The sequence below is a fragment of the Pan troglodytes genome, chromosome 3 (assembly GCF_028858775.2).
Source record: "Pan troglodytes isolate AG18354 chromosome 3, NHGRI_mPanTro3-v2.0_pri, whole genome shotgun sequence".
NCBI lineage: Eukaryota > Metazoa > Chordata > Mammalia > Primates > Hominidae > Pan > Pan troglodytes.
In genome coordinates, this window is record NC_072401.2 from 125,847,931 (window position 1) to 125,872,124 (window position 24,194).

At 33.8% G+C, this 24,194-nt stretch overlaps 1 protein-coding gene across 1 annotated transcript in view; it reads right to left on the bottom strand.

Annotated features, from left to right (window-relative positions):
- Positions 1-528: 528 nt before the first annotated feature.
- The window catches only part of ANKRD50 (ankyrin repeat domain containing 50), a 47,508-nt gene continuing 23,842 nt past the window's right edge, over positions 529-24,194 (bottom strand). Inside the window, exons 3-5 of the mRNA XM_517429.7 lie at positions 14,738-14,967; positions 5,034-8,584; positions 529-3,562 (exon numbers count right to left, since the gene is read on the bottom strand). Of these exons, the coding sequence (XP_517429.1) occupies positions 5,037-8,584; positions 14,738-14,967 (3,778 nt within the window). The 3' untranslated portion in view covers positions 529-3,562; positions 5,034-5,036. The remainder of the gene's footprint in view (positions 3,563-5,033; positions 8,585-14,737; positions 14,968-24,194) is intronic.

The window sequence follows — 24,194 nt, forward strand, 5'->3', positions numbered from 1 at the left end:
TGTATACATACAGCATGTGTATGCATACATACAGCATGTGTATGCTGTGTTCTGGTGGGGAAAGAGGTCATGAAGAAGTGACGCAAGTTTACTGAGTGAAGAAACACACAAATTTTATTTAGAAAATGAATGACCATGTTTGCAATAAACTCCCAAAATATCTGCCATAAGATGGCCATAATATTCTGATGATCAAGGAGCACACATATACAAAATTTATTGGATTACTGCAATTCTCAGAGGCACAAAACCTGACATGGTGTGATATAGTATATAATCAGTCACGGGGGGCGGGGGAAAGAACATTAAGTCTTTAAAAAGGCTTAGGAAGACATAAACACTAAATCTTTCTGTTTTTCTACCTTCCTTTGGACAGTGTTATATTTCACTTTCTTCTTTGCAAAATGTTTCCAAATTCATTTGCTCAGGATTTATTTAAGATAATAACTTAAAACAACTAACAGTTGTTTATGCTATATGCATATCATGCATGTTCTACTGGTTCAAGGACAAAATTAAAACAAGATCTTCTCTGTAAAGCAAATATATTTATTATGCACTTTCATATACACAGGGATTTTTTGAGTAATATCATACAAGGGATAAAATAAAACTTTTACAATGTGAAATTCAATGTACATTTTAGGCTATTTACATACCTCAAACCAAGGGAAAAATAAAAAGAAAGCATTTGTTTGCAACTACATTTGCTGAGAAGTGTAAATGGAGGACATTAAGCAAAACAAATATTTGCATAGCCAAAACAATATTGAGAAAAGTATTTACTTCTGTTTTTTAAGTATCAAACTATTTTTGGTGAGAATTCCAGTGAGGGTGGGGGTGAAAACAAAGAACAAAAATTATTGGCTGTACTTTGCAGTACGCACTGATTTCAGGTCATTTTTCCTTCCAAAACCTTTCTTAGAAACATTCAGATTTTTATTTCATTACTGTATTTTTATCACTTTCCTTATTATAAACTCATGATATTTAGGGAATAGACACAGACGGAATGTTATAAAAATGTTATAATCACATGCCATCATAGTTGTGTAGTGGCAACAGCTGATTTATAAAATTTAAAGATTTTAATTTCAAAAATATCTATTAAGGAGTTTTATATTTGGAGGACAATTTTTACTTTTTAATGGAGCAGAAGCCACTTTCATTTATAGTATTAAATCCCCCACAGAAACAAATAAGCAAGGCAGGGCATCTCCAGCACCCATCCTATCATCCTTATCCTAACTCAAAGTCATTTATGTTCTATTCCAAAACATAATTTATATAAAAACATCCCGAGGAATACTTACTTTTGAAAATCGTATTTTTCCAATAGGTTCTCTTCCTACCAATTGCTTCAAGTGTATATAGTATGGATATGAAAACAGTTAGCTCTTTGAAAAACATAAATCCCTTATGCAATGTCATATCTTCGCCCTTTGGACACAAGGTGCAATTTTGTAAAAACAATAAAATTAAATAAATACAATTTCAATAATTCAAAGTTAACAGAAAAACTGGCAGCTTTCAGGGTTCTCTTTCTAAAGAAAAATACATGTAATAGAAATTAGAGCTTCATCCTCTACAGTAATGTAAATGTACTGTATTTGAGATATGAGTAAAGTTGGTTCTAATAATAGTATGTGTTCATATTTATTAATAGACTCATTAACACTTTTAAGGCTACTTTGCAAGAGTCCTATTAAGTTTATTTAATAAATGTCCCATAGGGACAAGAATTCAATACTTGAAACATTCACATTTGAGTTATTAATATTGCCATGTCACCTTAATATCAATTGAACTTATCAACTTATCTCGTAGTCCTCACTATGACTTATAGATGACAGACAAAATGAGTTTTGCTGACTTTAAAAAATAAAAGCAAGAAAAGCCTTACAATAAGATTCAAGTGAAACATTTATCATGATTATACATTTCTATTTCCACGAACAATGTATCACATGTGTCCTTCATATATGAAGATGACATTACTGACCTTTGTTATTAGGACATATTCTAAAGATTTTGTTCTAGAAGTAGCAATGGTTTTGTGCTGAATCTCCAAATTCTCTTTCCTCATTCCTCCTTATCAACAGTACATGAAAAGAACAGAATTTCTGGGTTCTATAAGATTAACAGGCCCATTCTAAGATCAAATCCACAACCTTGGCTTCTAAACTATTATGACAACTTTTCCAGACATATAAACGACCCATCTAAGCTACAGCTCCACTGATTTAAGAGTAAGGAGACTAAGGCTGTGGGACACATGCTCATTTGAACCAATTTTACCTTCCTTGTCATGAATTTCTCTCCTAACCCTGGCATCCAGCCCTCCTGCATGCAATTGTACAAAGAAGAAAACAGGAAAGAGTATGAGGATAGAAAAGTGCAAATCCATCACTATTAAGTAACAATAAAAAGTACACATGTGCTATGATTGACAGGTGAGTGGTGTCATCTGTGAAGGGCAGCACATTTTATATTCATCCAGAATATTCATCCAACCAAACCATTAAAATTAATCCAATTGATTTTGAGTGGGGCTATTTTGGTCATGCAGCAATTTACAAAATAGAAACCGCTGAGAGAGAAGCCAGCAAAATTAATTTATTTAGCCAGGAGGAAGAGGTCAGTTTAGTCAATGAATTATTCAGGGATCAAAAATCTACCCTTAGATAGACAGGTGCATTTCTCTCTGCACACACATGTGACTGAGGCATGGCTTTGTCCCTGAGAATTTTCATGCCTCAGGAATGATAGTCTGTCTTCTTAGAGGTGTAATGACAAAGTGAATGGAAGGTGAAATTGTATCCCAGCGGATGAAATAGGACTTTGTTCTGCCCACAGACTGGTTGGTTGTTTGTTCTGACATGTTTAGCCAGAGATGAGAAGAATTCTACTGGGAAAACCCAGATTTAAACTACTTAAAGCAGCTCCCTAAACTACTATAAAATATTTTTTTTAACTGTCAAGAAATCATTTTTTCATTTCAATGTGATATTTATATAGAAACTGATTTTTATCCAATGCTGAAGGTGTAGTGAACATAGAACAGTTGCAAGATTTGTTTTATTGAGCAACGTCTTTAAAGATACAAGAAACAGGCCATACACTACAATGCAATGTGACTGAAACAGTATGTTTAAGTTTCTTTTGCCACAAAAAGAAAAAAAAATAAATACAAGGAACACTGCCTTTTCATATATATTTGATTATGGCACATGCACATTTTTTATCACATCTTAACTTAAAATACTCAAATTTTCTTTTCAGCTTTTATCAGGGAACTGCAGTATGTATCTGCATTTTTAAAAAGTGCTTATTCCTGTGTAGTGAATACAAAGCACACAAAATGAAATTTTTTAAGCACAGAGGGTTACATTGAGAAGGCAGCCTTACTATTTAGGCACATTACAGTAATTAAGGTAACTGTACTGCAGAGATCACATTCTTCATTTTTTTTGTTTTTTCAGCAAATCAACAGGCATATGTTTCCATCCAGTAGCTGAAGAACCACTCCATCACAATGTCTTCTGTTTCACAGAATAGGAAACTAATGCAAAAGTTAAAAAAAAAATTATTTTCTACATTGTATTATATAGCTACATATCATTTTAAAACTTTATATAATACATTTACCTCTATATATCCTTATCTATATATTTACCATGCAAAGCACAAAGCAGACTTAACTATTATTTAACTTATAAGCCACTTTTTAAATTCCACAAAATGTTTACCTTAATTCTGGTGTTTCATTTTTAATACGTATTTATATTTTGCCTTTAAAACAGATATCATGAGAGTTGAAAGGGTGCACCATCAGAACTAATTATTTTAAAAACGAATTGCATTTGGGGGCTGAATTAAGTACTTTATTCAAATTATTTTTGAATGACATTTGGTCACCCCTAGATTCACATTGAAGGCTATTTATTATTAGAAGATATGAGGAATTTATCTATAATAGTGTTTCACCTATTATATCCCTAAAATATGTTTACAAAGACAGAAGCAGCAAAAAGGAAAGAGTATATATAATTTTGTTAGAGGAAGAAAAATCATTAAGCAAAGTGGGATAAATATAGCTGCAGTGTAAGCTAGGAAAGACCCCTAATAAAATCTTCAGATTTATCTCCAATATAGGAAATGTGCTTCTGAAAAAGTATCTAAAATATAAAACTTACATACCTATTTTCCCACTAACATCCCCTATATTATTAATGAAGTATCCTTTGTTACAGGAAGGAGAAAAAAAATTTTTATTTAACAAATATGACTATTTTATCCAGGTATAAAGTGCCCTAAATACCAATATTGCAAAAACATCCATTTACCATTTTTCACATCTATGCCTTATGTGTGAAAACATTACTTAGAAGAGTCTCAAGAGATCTGTCATTATAAAAACTACCTTCTAATAAGTTTTTGACTTCTTTCTGAGTGAAAAGGAATGAAATTAATATTTACTATCTACTATGTGCTACAGACATTATTGCATTCAAACCAAAAAGATGAGTTTGAAACAGCCCCTCCCTCTGACACCATCAAAGTTCTTTTAAAAGGAGGACATAACTGAATAGGAAAGAATTCTTAATCTGGGATCCATAAGTAGTATATTCATTCATTCATTCATTAGTTCATTCACTTATTCAACAAATTTTTACTGGGAAACTACCATAGGTCCAAGCACTATTCCAAGTACATGAAATACAGTAGTGAACAGATAGAAAACCCTACCCTCACAAAGGTTGTATTTTTAGTTCAGAGGAGAAAAATAATAAAGAAAACATCTGAAGTATTTTAAATAGTAAGTGCTTTGGATAACATAATGCAGGCAAGGGGGAAAGGAGTGCTAGAGGCAGAAGAATTCTGATGTAAAGGGGTGATGAGGCAGGTCTGGCCCAGATGACATCTGAGTAGAGATTAACTGAGGGAATTGGCCTTGTGATCAGGGAAAAGAGCATTCCAAGTAGAGGGAACTCTACTTTTGTTTTTTACTCTTTATGTTGACAAAATATTACCTTTTATAATGGTGTTTCCTTTTTATAGTTGAAGCTAGGGTCAGAACCTTCAATCTGAAGCTTCAGAGCTTGTTTAAGGCTTAATTCTGTCTCTGAGGAAGGGTATCCCTCCAACACTTCCTGATGCCCTCTATCTTGCATTGTTCGTGGGACTGAAACCCTACCAAGAAAAACCTGGTTGCTCTGAAGATGATAATTTGGATTTGTCATTATTCCATTTCTCTTCTTCTGTTCCCCACTTTGTTGGTGAATAAGAAACTGCTGTTGAGATCGACCAATTTCCTGCTGAGCTGAAGGTATCATAATTTTGCATTGAGATTCTGCTGGCATCTGTTTAGGTGGTGCAGCAGTCCCGGATTTGGCTATAGGTCCTCTTCTATCAAACTGAGTCATTTCATATTCTAAAACCTTTGGCTGTGAAGAATTACTTTGTTTTGCTTTTTTCCCAGCTGATCCAGACTTGGCAGAATTTTCTGATTTCCCCCCTTTATTTGCTTTAGTTGACTTCAAACTGGGCTTTACTTGACTCCACTCAAATTCACTACTTGGTGAATTATGACTCTGTCCTAAGGACTGTGTTGTGGAAGATGGGGAAACAATTGACTGTCGACTTCTACTGCGTGGCAATGAATGCTGCTGAATTTGTTCTGTAAATGACAAGTTATGAAAGCTATCAATTGGCACTGTTTGAGCCGTTGCTGTAGATGAAGTAGTTCTCAAAGATGAATTTTTTGAGCTTTTCAGGGAATTATTTGACAGTGATGACTTCTGCCGGTCAACTGTAGAATCTGGAGATTCTGAAGGAGAACTAAAAGCATGAGCAGGCCCATTAGGTAAACCACGTAACGAAGGCTGCATATCCCCTCCACCAGTACTACCAGAGCTATTTGATTTAATGGTTAATGACTGCACTTTTGAAGACAATGACTGTAGAGGTTTTTGCTCCATTGTGTGAACAGGAGATGGGGAACAGCCATTCAAACTAGATGCACCGTATTTTTCTAATAATTTAATTATCTGAGAATGTCCATTTTTGGCTGCAACACGCATAGCAGTGCGTCCAAATTGATCAGCATGGTTTGGATCAGCACCATGCTCTAATAAGACCTGCACAACATCAATGTGCCCTTCCTGGGCTGCAATACAGAGTGCAGTTGCACCTTGGTTACATGTATGGTCAACTACAGCACCATGTTCAATCAGAAGCTGAACCACTTTTACATGGCCCTGCCAGGCTGCAGACTGCAAAGCAGAGCGCTTTTCATTGTCTGCAGCATTGACATCAGCATGGTATGCTATCAGTACCTGCACCATTTCCATATGGCCTTGCCAACAAGACACATGAAGTGCTGTCCTTCCTTCAGCATCACTTGCTTCTACGTTTGCACCATTTTCTAAAAAATATTCGGCCATTGTAAGCTGATTTTCTAAGGCCAAGATATAAAGTGTAGGCCGACCATCAGCATCTTTGCAGTTAACATCAGCACCATGGCTAAAAAGCAATTCAACAATGTCCCTGTGCCCTTCTAATGCAGCAACCCGCAGTGCGTTTCTTCCATCATAACCTCTTTGATCAATGTTGGATTTGTTTTCCAGTAATATTTGAACACAATCATAATGACCCTCTTGTGAAGCTAATATGAAAGGGATTCGTCCATCATTGTCAATCTCATTTGTTCTAGCACCTTGTTCAATAAGTGCTTCACATATCAATCTGTGCCCTTCAAAAGCTGCCATGTGCAAAGGTGTCCATCCAGCATCATCTCTGTGATTTTCATCTAACCCTCTATCCAGTAGAGTACGTACCACCTCAACATTTCCTTGTGCTGAAGCTATACTGAGGACTGTCCTACCTTCACTATCAATACTATCCACAGCTGCACCCCAAAACAAAAGGGTATTTACAACTGATGCATGACCCATAGAAGCTGCTGCTAAGAGGGGTGTACGGCCATTGTTATCTGTGTGATCTACATCTGCTCCCCCTTCTAGAAGCAAGTCAACCACATCAACATGTCCTTCATAGGCAGCTACCAGCAGTGGAGTCATGCCATCTTTATCACAATGATCTACTTCAGCACCTCGATCAATTAAAAGGCTAACAACTGATGCGTGCCCTTTACTTGCAGGCACACAAAGTGCAGCTACAGAGAGTGCAGTCCTGCCATCAACATCCTCATGATTTACTTCTGCTCCATGGTCCAGTAGGTGTTCCACAATCTCTCTATGTCCCATGTATGCTGCTGCTATCAAAGCAGTTCTACCTTCATTATCAGCTTTGTTCACTTCAGCGCCATGTTGTAGCAAATTCAGTACAATATCCTCGTGTCCTCCCCATGCTGCTGCTCTCAAAGCTGTTCGGCTATCAGCATCTGCACAATCCACTTTTACGCCAGCATAAAGTAGTGCAGAAACTACCTCAGTATGGCCACCCCAAGCAGCAGATCTTAATGCTGTCCAACCATCTTGATCAGTATGATTAATATTTGCTCCACACCCAATCAAACAATTAACCACCTTGGTATGTCCTTGTCTAGCTGCTAGGGTGAGTGGTGTATGTCCATGAGCATCTTCTATCTCTAAATCTGCTCCCCTAGAGACAAGTAAATTGACTACATCAAGACTGCCACTATATGCAGCATTAGCCAATAATGTTCTCCCATTTGAATCACACTGATTTACTGAAGCTCCATTATCTAATAATGTCCGAATGGAATCCTCTCTTTCTAAGGCTTGTCGAACTATGCATGATGTGCGATCGTCTTCACTGTTGACATGAGCCCCAGCTTTAACCAACAGCTGTAGCACTTCTTGTTCCTTGGGTATCAAAGTAGAAAGGGAATCTCTGACAGGTGTACCATTCCATATCATCCACAGAGCTAACTCTGCTGTCTCTAATTGTAAGTTTGAGTTAATTAAGTGCAATGCAAATTCTTGTGCTTCCAATGGTGTTAAATTCTTGGCTTGACAGGTATAACTCATAGCCAACATTCTGTGTCCTTCTGCTGCATTACATAAATACTTCTGAGTACAGTGTTTCACATCCAGAAGCCACTCTGCAAAACTATAATGAAACAGTATTTTTGTATTTCCTAGTCCATCAACAAGAAGTTTGGAGAGGACATCTAACTTGCGTTGAAAATCTTCCAAAGTTAACGACATGTTTTTGGTCCATACTGCGTGATATAATTCCGTTATGGTCAAAGGTCGGCAGGCTGCAAGAATCACATTCAAAATAGGCTGAACCTTTGCAAATTGTTTTCTTACAAAAAGTCTTTGGCACAGCCAGAGATATAAACCATTTAGAGTTCCTGGGATGTCACGAATTTCTCTTAACATAATAAAATTTTCTACAACTCCATCTAAAACTCGTTCTAGGTAAAGAAAGCATCCACTGCTTTTAATGTGCAGTTGATTTAACATCTCTGCAGTTTCTTTTGTGAGGTGTTGTCGCAAAGCTTCTTCTTGATCTAAACGATGAAGAATGTACTGCTGAACATCCTTGACAATATATGCCTTCCGAAGGTCATCTAAACTTATTTTTCGAAAACCTAAAGAAGAGATAAAAAAGTAGACGTAATCAGTTGAAAAGGATTATAGAAGTACCATATCTTCAAAGAGAATGTCTTCAACATATAATAAACAAATAAATCAATTAATAAATTAATACTAATAAGCAGATCAATTCATACCTATTAGTATGTAAATCAGTTTTCTTTTCTTTCTGCAAAAACACACTGATGGCAGAAAAATTTCATTTTCCTACCTACAAATCGAACTACTTATTCCTTTAGTAGCTTGGTGCCTCTCTCAACTCCATTGTAATAGATACTAATTAAGAAGCAGACAGTCTTACATAACCATAAAAGTACCCAGTTAACATCATCTGAACTCCCAAGTGATTGGGAAAAAAAGTTGCAGGAGACATAACAAGTAAGGTTTCTTTTTACAAAATCTCTTCCATATAAATAATTTATATATTTTCACCTATACACTTGAATATACACTAGCCTTAATTATGTGACTGAATATTTACATCCAATTAGAATATCCAGTCATTGTCTTTAAACTACATTACTGTACATTTTATCAAACTAAAATAACTAAATCTCAGACCATCAATAAATAGCTTGAACCAATTAAGATCCAACTTTTTGGCTAAATTATGGTCAAAAAACTTCAGCACTGTAAAATAAATAATAAGATTTAAACCAACCTAAAAATATACTAGCTATAGCTATTTTAAACTCATTTTAAGTTCTTTAAAGGAAGCCATAATTTCACTGTCTAAAGGCAGATGACATCATGATATACAGATATGAACTTATTAGACAATTGTGTATTCATCTTACAGAACAAAAAACTGCTAAGTGAATGAACTTATCAAGTCTCTAACATGACCAGATTTGCATTTTGAAGGAATATTCTAACATCTAAAGAAGAACTGGAGCAAGTCAAGATTAAAGGAAAAACGATTTTTAAAGAGGCTGTGATACACTCTAGATGAAAATCACTATGAGCCTGAACAGCCATGGTGGTGGCAGCAGTTGCAGCAGCAGCAGCAAAAATAACGTGATGGACTTGGGAATTTTTAATAAGAGCTAGATTATACAGTGTTTGGTGAATGTGGAGAAGTAAAGAGAGAAGGACGAGTCAAAGCTGACATTAACTTGTGGCTCTACCAACAGGACTGAAAAAGAGACCAGTGAAGGACAAATAATAGGTTTGGAGAAAAAGCTGATGAACTCAATTTTGTAATACTAAGCTTTAAGTATGTAGACAAAATGGACAGTTATTGAAAAATTAAAAACAACCAAGAATAAAATATGAATAACAGTTGTCCTAATATAGCCCTTTGTATATAGATTTATACAGCCCTAAATCTATATAAAATAGAATCTAATTTTACATATATACGTATACACACACAATTGATTATTAAATCCTCAACAGAAATAATTTCAAAAGATAAATTTCAATTGTGAAAAAGTCACTGCTCACCTAAGGAGGGTTTAAAACATACCTAGAAATTTACAGCAATCTATATTTACCAGTGATGTGAGATGATTTGCCTCCAAATCTTTTTCTGTGTGTCCATTTGCTTTTGACTTTATCAATTCACTTTAAAATTTAAGTCAGATAAGGGAAATACCTAGTACATTGCTAATAAAATAAGTTACCTAAGAAATAATACTATTTTACATTATATAGGGTTTTAAAGTTTCTGAAGCAATGTAATACTTTACATTACTTTAATGTAATACTTTATATTACACTACTTGATTTACATGAAAGATAATACATTATGAATAAATACCTAAAATTTAAACCTAATTAACTAAGATGTCATGATTGGAACTTGAGATTATTAAGACAGAAACTCCACAGTAACAGGTAGGGTTCTACAGAAAGGAATAAAGGAGAGCAACATTTATTGAGAGTCAACTAAGGTAGCAGTTTAAGTATTCATTATTTATAAAACTTCCTTGTCTGTTAAGCCTGGGAGATAAATATTTCTATTTTAAAAAAATGAGGAACCTAAAGCTCAGAAAGGCTAAATAAATTGCTCACAGTAACACAGCTAGAAAGTGATAAATTTTGATTGTTTTGTTTGACTTTGAAGTTTGCTCTTTTCATTAAGATAGGAACAAGAATAGAAAGCTGTGAAAGAAAACTCAAGTGTTTGACGGGAATGAAGAGGAGGGAGTAGGGACATAGGATTAATTCTATAAGAAAGTATAGAATTTCATAAAGAAAACTTACAGAGAATTTATAATTTAGAGAATAAATCTCCCCCCAATCTAAATACTTAATAATATGGATTTTAGATAGAAGAAATTATCATGTTCTTTACCAATGATGGTTATAATAGTTATCTGTTCATTAAAACAGAACTAAGAATATCTATTAATCAACAACTTAAATATCTTGAGTTACAGTACTGAAAATAATTACTTTTAAAAATTATAACTTCTGACTAATACACATGTAATCCTCTTATTATGAACACACACAATATATAGCTATCAAAGCACTTTTAAACATAAGATAGGGCTGAAAAATAATCAAAACTTCTAGGGGAATAAAAACATGACTTACTGAAATGATGGACCACCTACCTCCCTATTTCTTTTCTATTCTTACTTGAATAGAAGTATTTTTCTATTCTTTTCTATTCTTACTTGAACTTTTCTATTCTTACTTGAACTTTTCTATTCTTACTTGAAACATTTCTATTATTTTCTATTCTTGCTTGAATTATTTCTCAGGGTACCGCATTACGCATTACTGGGGAAAACAGAGTGAAAGAGAAGACCTGTGCCAATATTTATAAATTGATGCTTACTGAAATTACTTATTATCATGAAGAACATGAGGATAAGCAATACGAAAATAAAACCTAAAAATATAACAAGAAGTTTAAGCAAATGCCAGCATATTAATATACAAATAAAATATGTAGGCATTAAAATAGTCATTAAAAAGACAATATGGTGACACTGAAAGGTTTGTCAATGTTAAATTTAAAAAGCAGAAAATCAAATTGATATATAGCATGATCTCAACTAGGAAGGGAAACATATACAGAATTTAACACAATGTGTTAATAATAATTAAGCACTCTTATTATTATCTGGTGTAATATTTGTGTATGTTGTCATTTAAAATATGTTCTAAATGGAGCCTGTAATACTTTTATAATCAGATAAAATAAACACATAAATAATCTTTTAAAAATCTTGGAGGGTTAATTTTTTGGGCACAAAATGTTTTGAAATAGGCTGCTATTTCTTTCAGTCCCATAACAAGGCCTAACAATGATCAGCCTATGAGAATACCCTAGTTGTAGTCAAAATTGTGCTTAGTGCCAAAGTCATTTTCATTAGATTAATTTGAAGCCATTAATGAAAATGCTACTGGTCAGTATAGTGAATACATCAGAAAAGTTATAAAAACTGTCTTTCCAAAGGCTTAATCCTCAGATATGAGTAGGTAAAGCCAATTTAGACATAGTAAAGATCTTAATGTTACTGGCTATGATGATACACTTGCAATTTTAATTTCAAATGCATACAACTAAAAACACATACATTTCAACTTAAAACGTAAGCAAAGACCAGAAAGATATGTGTAGGACATATAGAAGGAAAACTGGAAAATCTAAGGAGAAACTTGAATAAATGCACAGATATGCTATGTTTATGAGTAGAAAGAAAGCATATTTTAAACAGCAAATTCTTTCTTATTTAAATTGCAATTTTATCAAAATCTTAATAATTTTTTGGTTTATATCACTGACAGTTATAATTTAAAATATGCTATTACAATCTAGAGGAGCACAGGTAAAAATATATAATTTAAAATAATAATAATGATGGCAAAGAGGGCTGGGAAGTAATTGTGCAAGAAAATTACAAAAATTAAGCCAACATTTTATTTGCATAATAATGCTGACAGATAGTTTAGAAGAGCAGATGAATAGTTTAGAAATAGAGTAATAGTACACAGACATATCTATATGTACACACACCCAAACTTAATGTATGATGGAAAAAAATCACCAAGTAATTGTAAAGGAAGTCAATAAATTGCTGAGAAAATTTATGATTTTACAGATTATTCAAGTTAGAGCTTTATTTCACACCTTTTAGTAAACAATAGTGTATATGGGCAAAATCATTAAAGGTAAAACTAAGAATACAGAATAGTAAAGGACAATACATTAGAGCTTACATATAATATACTTCAAAATAATTATTACAATTTTAAAAAGCTGAAGAAAATAGTTGCAAAGAATTGAAAAAATATCAAATACAAGCCCTGAAAATCAGTAAGAAAATAACTTTGACTTCCCAATAAAAACATAAAGGTCAGATAGCAGAATTTCATGGAAAAAAGGCAAATTGATGAAATAAGCATAAGGGAGAAAGGGTTCAACAGTAAACAAGAAGTACAAATAAACATAATAGAGTATTTTTCACATACCACATTGACAAATTAAAGAAAGACATAATTCAATACTGGTGCAAGTAAAAAGAAACCACCCAACACTTTCAGGTAGGAATATAATGATATATATCCTTTTGGAAAGCAATTTGACAATATGTATTAATAACTTTAGCAATATCCTTAAATTTTTACCTCAAAATTCCACATCTACCATGAACAGAGAGGTGGTCACATGTTTATATACAGCCCAACAATTTAATAATTAATATCCCAAAAAAAGAAGTAAATTTAACTGGAGTTCAAAATGTACATACTCTATAATCCAGCAATTACAAGTCTAGATTTATAACGTAAACTTTCAGCACATGTGCACAAGAATACATGAACAAATATGTTCATGAAGCATTTTTTGTAACAGCAAAAAACTGAAAATGATCTAAATGTCCATGAATAGGATAATGGAAAAATAAAAAGAGATTTATTGATGGGAAGGAGTACTATCTACCAATTAAAACCAATGAAATGGATTTATAATGAATATGGCTCAAAAATATTGTTGGCTAAAAAAAGACAATCAAATAATAAGAATAATAGCAATGATATATTTCTGAAGCACTTACTATGTATTAGGCATTGTCCTAAGTGCTTCATATGTAATTTGTCATTTAACCTTACAAAAATCCTATAAGAAAAGTAATATTATAATCCCCATTTCATAGATAAGGAAACAGAGGTACAGAGAATATAAATTGTGTAAAGTCACATGGCTAGTGAGTGGTAAAAGCTCAGATGGTGTACAGAGTGTTTCATTTATGTAAACTATAAACATACATAATATAAAATATGAGCGGAAAGCATATAAAATAAGTGAGTAATACTGGTTTTCTCTAATGAGGAAAAGAAAGGAACGGTGACACAGACCAAAAGGGGCTTCTACTGTACCTATGCCTGACATACTAAATGCTACGTTAAGTGTTAGCTATTGTTATTTAAATTACTAAACTTTTACCAACTATATTTTTATCAATAACAACAAGAAAGAATGCCATATGTGGAAACCAAAAGTGCTGCCTTTAGTAGCAAGGGAATTGAAGAGAGACAACCTGATAGAAGGAATAAAGCCGCTTACAGAAAATTATTTTAACAAACTAACAAGATTTCAACATACTGTAAAATGTATAGAACTACTCAAAAGTTATATGGCTAATTAATCATTAACTTAATTAATATCTCTCCAATTACACTATATATCCGTGATATGTCCTTGTTTTACACTTCTTTTATTTCCCACAAGACAAAGAGGAGTGTGTTAATCTAATAGGAGGAACCACAACTTTATTATGGTAGTAAATAAAGAAAAGTAAAAAAAAGTAAGAGAAAGAAAAAAAAAGAAACTCTGACAGTGTGCTTTTATATATTATATAGACTGTAATCTCAAACATCAGAAAAAGGTTTAAATTGATCATGATACAACAACATAACAAATGCAGCCCCAAGATGTATAGCAGCAAATATGGCATGAGATACTCCTGTTACTAAAGCACTTAGGAAAAGAATCTTGAAAAAAAGGTATGTTTAAATGATCTTAAAAACATGCTAAGGCTTTTTTATATAAATTTCAAAAGGCACAATTGAGAATAGCTGATAGAAGGAGCAAATGCAACACGCAGATGTTCAACTGCATACTTTTTCCTCTAAGAAACTAGTTCATTAATGAAAAGCATTTAAGGATGGCAGTAAGTAATTATGCTTACCAGTAAACATTTTAGTAACAGCCTTACTCTGCTTTCGGGCAGAACAGAGAAGCAATAGCCATGGTGGAAAGAACTCATGGTGACCAGCTAAAAGTGCTGCAACAGTCCCAGATAAGCTGGTAGACGTTTGTTCACCTTCAGTAATGTTACACCCTTCGTCAACAGAATCAACAAGCAGGTATAGGCTTTGCTGGGGAGGCTTCATTCCCAGAAGAGGGAGTAGAACACACCTGTAAAACACATACACATGGGCATTTTGAATGTTAAGTGGCTATGATGTTAAGATTTATTATTCAAACATTAGAGTATTAATTATAAATTCTTTAAGAATAAAATAAGGTGTTAGAACAAAAAATATTATACAAGTTTCAATTCCTTACTTTAAGTACAACATTGGTCCCAAATAGTTTGTATTTCCAATTACAGCATTTTGAACAACCAAGAGTATGTGGGTGTGTGGGTGTGTGTAATTCAGCATAATTAACAAATGCATTCAGAACTGAAGAAAACTATATTTCAATATTCCCTTTCTGATTGTTTTGAGTCAGTGATAAAAAGTGTGATTTCCTTATGACAAAGCTAAAATGTGTTGCAGAGTGGAAAACAAAACAAACTCTGGGGATCACCTTAATAAAAAGCAAAATATCAAGAGTTCTGTAGTAGAAGTATTTTATCACCATTTTTCCCACAAAATTACTGCAGTTTATACAAGCTCGTCTTCCACAAATTTTATTTTAAAAGACTGTACAAAGATGAACTATATTCTAGATCCCATTTGACATATTTTCAAACTTCAAAGTAAGAACAAAGTATTAGGCTTTACTCCATTAATTAATGCATTTCTTATGCGTGTAACTTATATTGCAGTTGAATATAACTTTTTCATAAATACAACACGCTTATTCATTTTCAACAAATATTTACTTGATGTGTGCTGTGGTGTCAATAAGGTGCTGAGCAGATACAACAGTGAAGAGGACATAATCCATCCAGTTATGCACACCAGAAACTTACAAATAATGTGTTCTAAAAGTGTGTTTTCTTAGTCTTTCAATATAATAGCCACCAAGATCTAATTTATCACCATGCAAGAATCAATATTTCTTTTTAAAAAATCTCAAATATCCTGTAACATCATCACTGTAGGCCAACCTACCTCAATTCTTCGTCTCTTTTACCTGGGCTACCCTAACAATCTACATGCCTCCAACAGCTCACCTCCTGTGAGTTTCTACTGCAGCCAGGGTCACTTCAAATGTTATTCCAGCCAGACTAGCCTTCTTTCAATGACTTCATGAGACACAATTACACGTGGGCCTTTTCATTTGCAGTTTCCTCTGCCTGGCATGCACTTCCCGTCTCTCTTCATGTAGTTTATCTTCAATTTTAAGTTGAGAGTAACCTTCTCAAGGTCAAATCCCTATTACATGCTTCCATAACGTCAAATACAGTAGTTCTTTTCCACTCCACTAACAAATTTGCAATTTTATATTTAATTATGTAGTGTCTTTTTAAAATTTTTCTTTAGCTGTAAGCATCAAGAGAGACTAAATTGGTTTTACTCATCAGTATACCCCTAGAACCTAGCATAGTGCCCACAGTAGAACCTAAAGACTTGACATTGTTGCAAGCTAGAATGGAAAATGAATTAACTTCAATGCACTGTTCTCAGCGCTATAAGAAAAAGCAGTAAAATTACTAACAAGATAAAAAGAAATGACCAACTTAAGTGCAGTAGGCAGGGAAGGAAGAGAACGTCAGAATAATATTCATATATTAGGTGCTCAAGATGAACTAAGTTTTGAGGAAACAATCATACTGCTACAGGAGGGTAGAGGGAAGGTGGGGTAATCCTGGCAAGGAACATGCTGAGTTTGGGAAAACCTACTCTATTGTATCTTAAACATATATTTTGTCCATTATGAGCACAAAGATGGCTGATGAAAAATCAGTAACGTAGTCATATAGTACAATATATAGAGAACACAATACACTAGAATAATGTACATAATAAGTACCACTTCAGATATAGCACACAGGAAGCCATCTTAAGTTACTTTTGACAGGGAAAGTGTGGGGGAGAGGTCAGGGAAATTGGGAATTGAGGTTGGTAAGGTAATGAGCCAGGAGAAGGAGTTTAGTCAGGAGAAATAGCTGGGGGTAGGGGAGGACACACAGGAAAGAAAATCTAGTTGAGGCAACAGCACATGCAAAGGCGTAAAGAAGAGAAAGACCAGTGAAGTATGGAAGAAAGAATTATGAGAAGCATGAAAATGAGTAAATGCTGGGTATTATTATAAATTGTGGGCTTTGCTCTAAGGGTATTAAGAAGCCACTGAAATATTTTAAGCAGAAAATTGATATGTTTATATTGGAGTTTAGAAAGGTAACTCTGGTATATGTGAAGGAAAATCTGATGTAGGGTAAGTCTAGAAGGAAAGAGTGAGATATGAGGCCAATGCTTAGAACTTAGAAAAAAAAAAATCTCCATCCAGAACTACCACTATCACCAAGGCCATCACTGCCAACTTTAATTCAGTGCTCTATATGCTTTAAGTACTTCACATATCCATTAACTCATCTGATTCTCACATTAATTCTTTAAGGTGGGTACTATTATAATACTCATTTCCAGGAAAGGTAATCAAGGCACAAGAGGATCAGTCACTTGTTACTTTATAAGTGGTAAGAAAGGGATTCAAGTCCAAGGTCTGGTTCCAGAACCTACACAAGGGAGACCATCCATCCTGGTTTGCCTGGGACATTCCCAGTTTCAAGTACTGTGTCTCAGGACCCAGCCCCGCCTCTTCCCAATCTCCTTCTCCCCTAGTCCTGGGCACATCATAGTGGGGGTCACCCTAGTCTCCACTCTTAGCCACTATGGTCCACTGACTAGCCATAACCAATATGAGAAAGTAAATTATAAATTAGTGGCAGTGGTGATAGCAAAAAGTAGACAGATTTGAAAGAAATTTGGTGAGTAATATTAATAGGATTTAGTGATTATCTCCTTTCTTTTGCCTATTCCAGGATATTTGCTCTTCTTTACCTAGTTTCTTATAGTGGAAATTGAAGTCATTTTTCACACTTTCCTTCTCCTCTAATATAATCCTTTAATGCTGTTAATTTCCCTCTAAGTATTTTCAGTATCATCTACTTAAAAATAATTTCCCTTTGATTTCTTCTTTAAAACATCCATTATTTAGAAGTGAGTTATATAGCTTTCAAATAATTGAGAATGTCCCAGTTATCTATATCTGTATTATCACAGTTTAATAGAATTGTATCAGATAACATGTTTTGTGTAACTTCCATAGCTTCAAATTCATTGTGACTTGTTTTATGGCCCAGAGTATATCTATCCTAGCAAATGCTGTGTATGCACTTAAAAAGAATGCACATACTGTTGTTGCTGGGCAGACTGTTCTGTAATTGACAATTAGGTTCATTCGGTAACAGTATTGTCCAAGGGTCCTACGTACTTACTGATTTTTGGTTTATTTACTCTATCAGTTGTTAAAAAGGGAGTGTTAAAATATTTGAATATAAGTGTCTACTTCTTAAAATAGTGTTAGTTTTGCTTCCTATATTTTGAAGTTCTGTTTTAAGGGCTACAAATGTTATGACTGTTATATCCTCTTAAGTAACTGGCCCCTGTATCATTAGGAAATGACTCTATATCTAGTAATAGTCTTTTCTCCAAAATCTACCTTGTCTGATATTAATGTAGGCACACCACCTTTCTTTTAATTAGGGTTAGCACGGCACATGTTTTTTTATTTTTTTATATTTAAGCTATTTGCCTCTTTATATGTGAAGTGAAATTTTTATAGGCAACATATAATTAAATCTTGTATTTTTACCCAGTCAAATTCTATCCTTTAAGATATTTATCATTTACACTTAATGTAGTTGTTAATAGGGTAGAGTTTAAATCTATCATGTTTTTGTCCACATAATTTTGTAACGCACATGTATGTCAGTAGGATATATTACTAGGAATAGAATTGTTAGATTAAGGGACACCTTTATGTATATTTTGATAGATACTGCCAAAGTGATGCTGTCCTTATAAATTTTATATATATACACAGATACATACATATATACACACATAATGTATATATATACTCATATATGTAATGTGTGTGTACATATTTATCACACACATATATATGTATATATTTATACACACACAGGCAACAGTTGTGTAACAGTAGGTGTTTTCCTAGCCTCTCCATAATAGTGATTAATGTTATTTACTTTTTCTACAGCTAGGTGAAAAATGGCAACCTCATTATAGTTAAAAAAACTACATAATACATATATTAATATTATATACTATATAACATATAATAGTTGTACATATTTTGGGGGTACGAAATATGTGATATTTTGATACCTACATGCAATCTGTAATGATCAGATCAGGGTAATCGTGGTACCTATCACCTCAAACATTTATATCTTCTGTGTACTAAGAATATTACAATTCTTCTTTTCTAGCTATTTTGAAATGTAATATTGTTAACTAGTATTATTGAATACTAGAACATATCCCTTCTATTTATGTACCCCTTCATGCTTTTAATTTATAATTCCTTACCATAAGGGCAATCATATTCACATGTGCCTAGGAATCATATTTCTTTTTCTTTAAATTGTGTTTTCATACACTTTACCCATTTCCCCAAAGACTGCCAATTTTTCTCTTATTGGCACTCTTTAAATGTTAAGAAATTGAGATAGTGCCACTCCACTCCAGAGTGAGACTCCGTCTCAAAAAAAAAAAAAAGAAAAGAAATTGTTTGTTGTATGTAATACAATTTTTTTCCACCATTTGTCATTTTTCTTTTGACTTTTTGAAAGGTTTTTTTTGGACATGTACAATATCTTTTTTTTTTTTTTACTTTTATATAGATAATACATCAGTCTTTTTTTTTTCCATTTATAGCTTCTAAGTTTTATGTTACATTTCTGAGGGGATTCCCCAGTTCAGTGACAATAAGAAAAGATTTTTGCTATGTTCCATCTCATTCTGTTGTTTCACCAACTCTTTTCCAAGCACTTATATCTCTGCTTCATGCAACTGTTTAACTTGGGCAATCACTCATTAATTGTTTTCATTTAAGGCAATATATTTGGTCAAAGATTCCTTTTGTTCGATGAAAACATTTTTTATGGTGTTTCTTATGCCCTGTTTTTCACATTCCTTCCCCATTTGTTCTTGAGATATATTTTATGTATCCTGTGATAGCTCTTTTTGAGTAAATTCTTTCTGGATCGGCAATTAAAAGTTGAGTGTATGCAGCGTCTAGGCTGGCAAGAAGTCTCCTTATGCGTCAGAGTTATAGGTATAAACAATTTCTTTGAGCTTTGACTTCTCCCCCGCCAATTAAGATCAAAAGCTATGGGGATGTACACAACCCGTAGAGTTTACTACACCCAATACCTTTTACTACACCCAATACTACACTCAATACCTTCCTCCTGCACACACATGGCTCATCTGTGTGACTCATTCTGCCTTCCCCTCTTCATTCTTTCTATATGCTTATCTGGGTCCAGGAAACTGCTACCATAAGTCTATAACTTATCTCCCTGGGATCAAATGAGAGCTTTTGTCCTCTTGATATTCATCAGAATATGCACTTATTTCAATGAATAATGGTCTGCCAGCTTTGCATCTCAATTTGATATTAACTTTCACATTAGATTGAGGTTTGGGATTATAGGTCTCTCATAGTTTCAAAATACATAGAGCTTTTCATTCACTTTCTTGCCTTGAAGTTATTTCCCAGTACTATTTTAAATGGTCTTAGTCATGTAAAAAGTAGATAGGATTCATTCCTAAGTCCTCCTTTTCGTTTTAGCACATTGTCTTCCTTTCTGTTTTAACACCAAGCTTTTTTTTTTCCCCCCCATTCAGGACCTATTTCTAACACTGAGCTTTTTTCTCTACCAAGAAAGCTCCCTCCCCAGGCAGTACTTCTTATCCTTCAGGTTTCAGCACAAGTTCTACTCCTGAAAGAAGCCTTCTCTGACCACCATATCTAAAGCAGCCCTTATCACCATTACTGTTCCTGCAATTGTTTTTTTGTAGCATTTATCACATTCTTAGATTAACTTGTTGTGTTACTTCTGTGCTGCTTTTGTTACAAGGCTGAGAGTGAAGCTCCTGCACACCTCCACATCTCCTTGCCCATAATGTAGGCTCCAGGAGGGCAGGAACTATGCCTATCTTGTGCGCTGTTAAATTTCCAAGCACTCAAAACCACTCTTAGCACATCACAAACACTCAATAAATTTGCTTCATGAATGAATGATACTTGATGGAAAAAGTTTTGTTACTTTAAAACAAAGGATTAAAAATTTACTAAACTCAGAATTCCCATATTAAGTTCCCTTTCAATTATTTCAAAAGCACCTATTTGGGGATGTCTACATCAAGTGACACACAGATTCACATTTTTCTGTTAGGTTACATTTTATAATTTGTAAAATGAAAATCCCACCAAAGTATGTGTACACAACACATAAATAATTTAGACAGTCTAAAACAGACTTTTCTGTATTTGTGAATATTTATATACATGTATATTATTATTATTCCAAATGAGATAATGTAATGACAGTCGGTTATCACAATCATACAAAGATAACACCATATTTAAAAGCAACGGTATTGTACAGGGTTTGACTTTGTATGTGTATCTTAACTAAATGTCTTACATTTCTTACCTTCATTAATATTGAGCCAATATTTATTACATTCTTAATTTTTTATTAATTCAATTTAAAATCCTCGAGTTAGTTTTTCCCCCATTTTCAATTGTCTTGAAAATGAGGAATGCCAAGATCATCCTTCTGTAGCTAGCCTTTTGATTGATTTACTGAATTTTTTTTAAAAAGTGACAGATAAAATTATATGTATTTACCATGTATAACATGATGTTTTGAAGTAGATATACATTGAGGAAGGCCTAATTCTAACTAATTAACATATGCATTACTTCACATAGTTATCATTTTTGTGGTGACACTCTTGATTTCCTGGCAGAAAGGCAGCTGAAACTCTGAAATGAAAGACATCCATTGTTCTTTTTCTTTGATACAATGAATTTACTTACTGCCTTTTTCTTAGGAGATTAATAAGCTTTTAAAGCTACTATAAATAAATTATAAGGAATATACTATTAGATAATAGATGGATAAACAGATTGAACATGAAAAAGTGTCTTTAGAATTAAAATTGTTTCTATGAAACATCAGGTTTCAGCTCACTTTCTTCCTCACTTGTTCAGACATAGAGTATTAGGAAGAATGTCCCTCCTAGCCTTTTAACAAAACACCTCAGACAAGCTGGAGGGAGAAAAATTGTGAATTACAGACAGAATGTGGAGCCCCTGGGGCCACTGATAAAGAGCGTTCAACTCGCTTGCTGCCTTTTCTCTACTGACCCCTTAGGGGTTTAAAAACTACAGCAACCACCCTGGCTGGGAAAGGTATGGAATGAAGCTCCGCCCCCAGACTAGGCTCTTCTCCCATATGACCCCTATGGAAAAGCCTTAACAAGGAGTGGGTGGGGAGGAATAGAATAAGCATTACTTGTTCTTGAGGCACAAGTGAAACCCACTGCAGCCTACAACAACGGGATGGGCAGGATCAGAAGACCTCACCCCAGTCTGAGCGGTATAATATAATCTTAATCAGAAAAACAGAAAATGTCCCCATTTTCTGCCCTCACTGCTGAGAGAGTTGCAGAAGAGAAGAATTTGAGAGCTGAAGGTAGAGAAGATATTGAGAAAATCCACCAGGAAAATCAGCCCCTGCCCTAAATACAACATATTATTAGAAGATTTGAGGTCAGAGGTGCACTGAGGGTACCCACAGCAACAACAAATATCAAATTTTGTGACTCCTGACTAGCTTAACTCACCTCTCCTCCACATTAAAGCCTCCTGCAGAAAACAAAAACTAGGCCCATTTCCAGGTAAAGACAATTTACAATTATTTTCCAGTTGTTTGACATACTGTATGTGGCTTCAAAAAATAATTATAAAATACTAAAATAACGGAAATAATTCTGAAAGAGAAAAATAAAGTTAAAGGACTCACACTGCCCAATTTTAAGATTTACTATTAAAGCTAGTGCAATCAAGACAGTATGCTATGTATTTGTTAAGGACAGATAAATAAAAATTCTGGAAACAGAGCAGCATAAATATAGGAACATGATTTTTCACAAAGTTGTAGAGGTAATCCAATTGAGAAAGGCAGGTTTTTTGTTTTTTTGTTTTTGTTTTTGTTTTTTTCCAACAAATGATGCTGAACAAACAATAACAGCTGGATGCCCAAATGCAAAAAAGACGAACTTCAATACATATCTCTCACCCCGTCACACAAAAATTTACTCAACACAGATCATAAACTTAAGTGTAAAACATAAAACTATAAAACTTTTAGGAGAAAATCTTTGTAATACTGAGTTAGATAAAGAGTTTTTAGACACTTCACCAAAAGCGGGATCCATAGAAGGAAAAAAAAAATTGAAAACTTGACTTTATCAAAATTAGCTATAGCTATTAGATACTGTTAAGATAATGAAAAGAAAAGCTGAAGACTGGGAGAAAATATTTGTAAAGCAAATTTCTGACTAAGGCTCATATTAAGAATACATAATACACTCTCAAAACACTAAGAAAACAAATTGTTTTTAAATGGGCAGAAGATTAAAATAGACACTTTAGAGAGGAAGAGAGAAGGGCGTCAAATAAACATAAAAACGTGCACAACATCATCAGTCATTAGAGAAGCTCAAATTAAAACCACAGTGTGATACCACTAGACACCTATTAGAATTGTGCAAATAAGTAAAAACCCTGACAACACCAAGTGCTGGTGCAGAGCAATGGCATAGCCATTTCCAACGGTACAACCACTTCAGAAAAGTCTGACAGGTTTCTAAAAAAGTTAAAGATACACCTACTACATGTCCTAGCAATCCCACTTCTAAGTATTTACCAAAATGAACTGAAAATGTATGGCCACATGAAAATCTGTACATAAATGACATAAATGTTTACAGCAGCTTTATTTATAATCCCCCAAATTACAAACAGTGTACAGGATCTTCTACTAGTGAAGGGATAAACTGTGGCATATCCATACAACAGAGTATCACTCAGTCATAAGAGAAAAAACAAAAAAGAAAAAAAAACTACTATTGATCCACACAACAGCATGGGTGAATCCTAAATGAATTTTCTAAGTTAAAGAGCCCAGTTCCAAAAGGCTGCACATACTATTGCATTTATATGACACATGGAAAAAGTAAAACTATTGTAGGAATAAAATTTACATCAGTGGTTGCCATAGGTTGGAGTGGGGGAAGGAGTTTACTAAAAAGGACAGCAAGTAGGAATTGTTGGGGTGATGGAACTGCTCTATATCACAA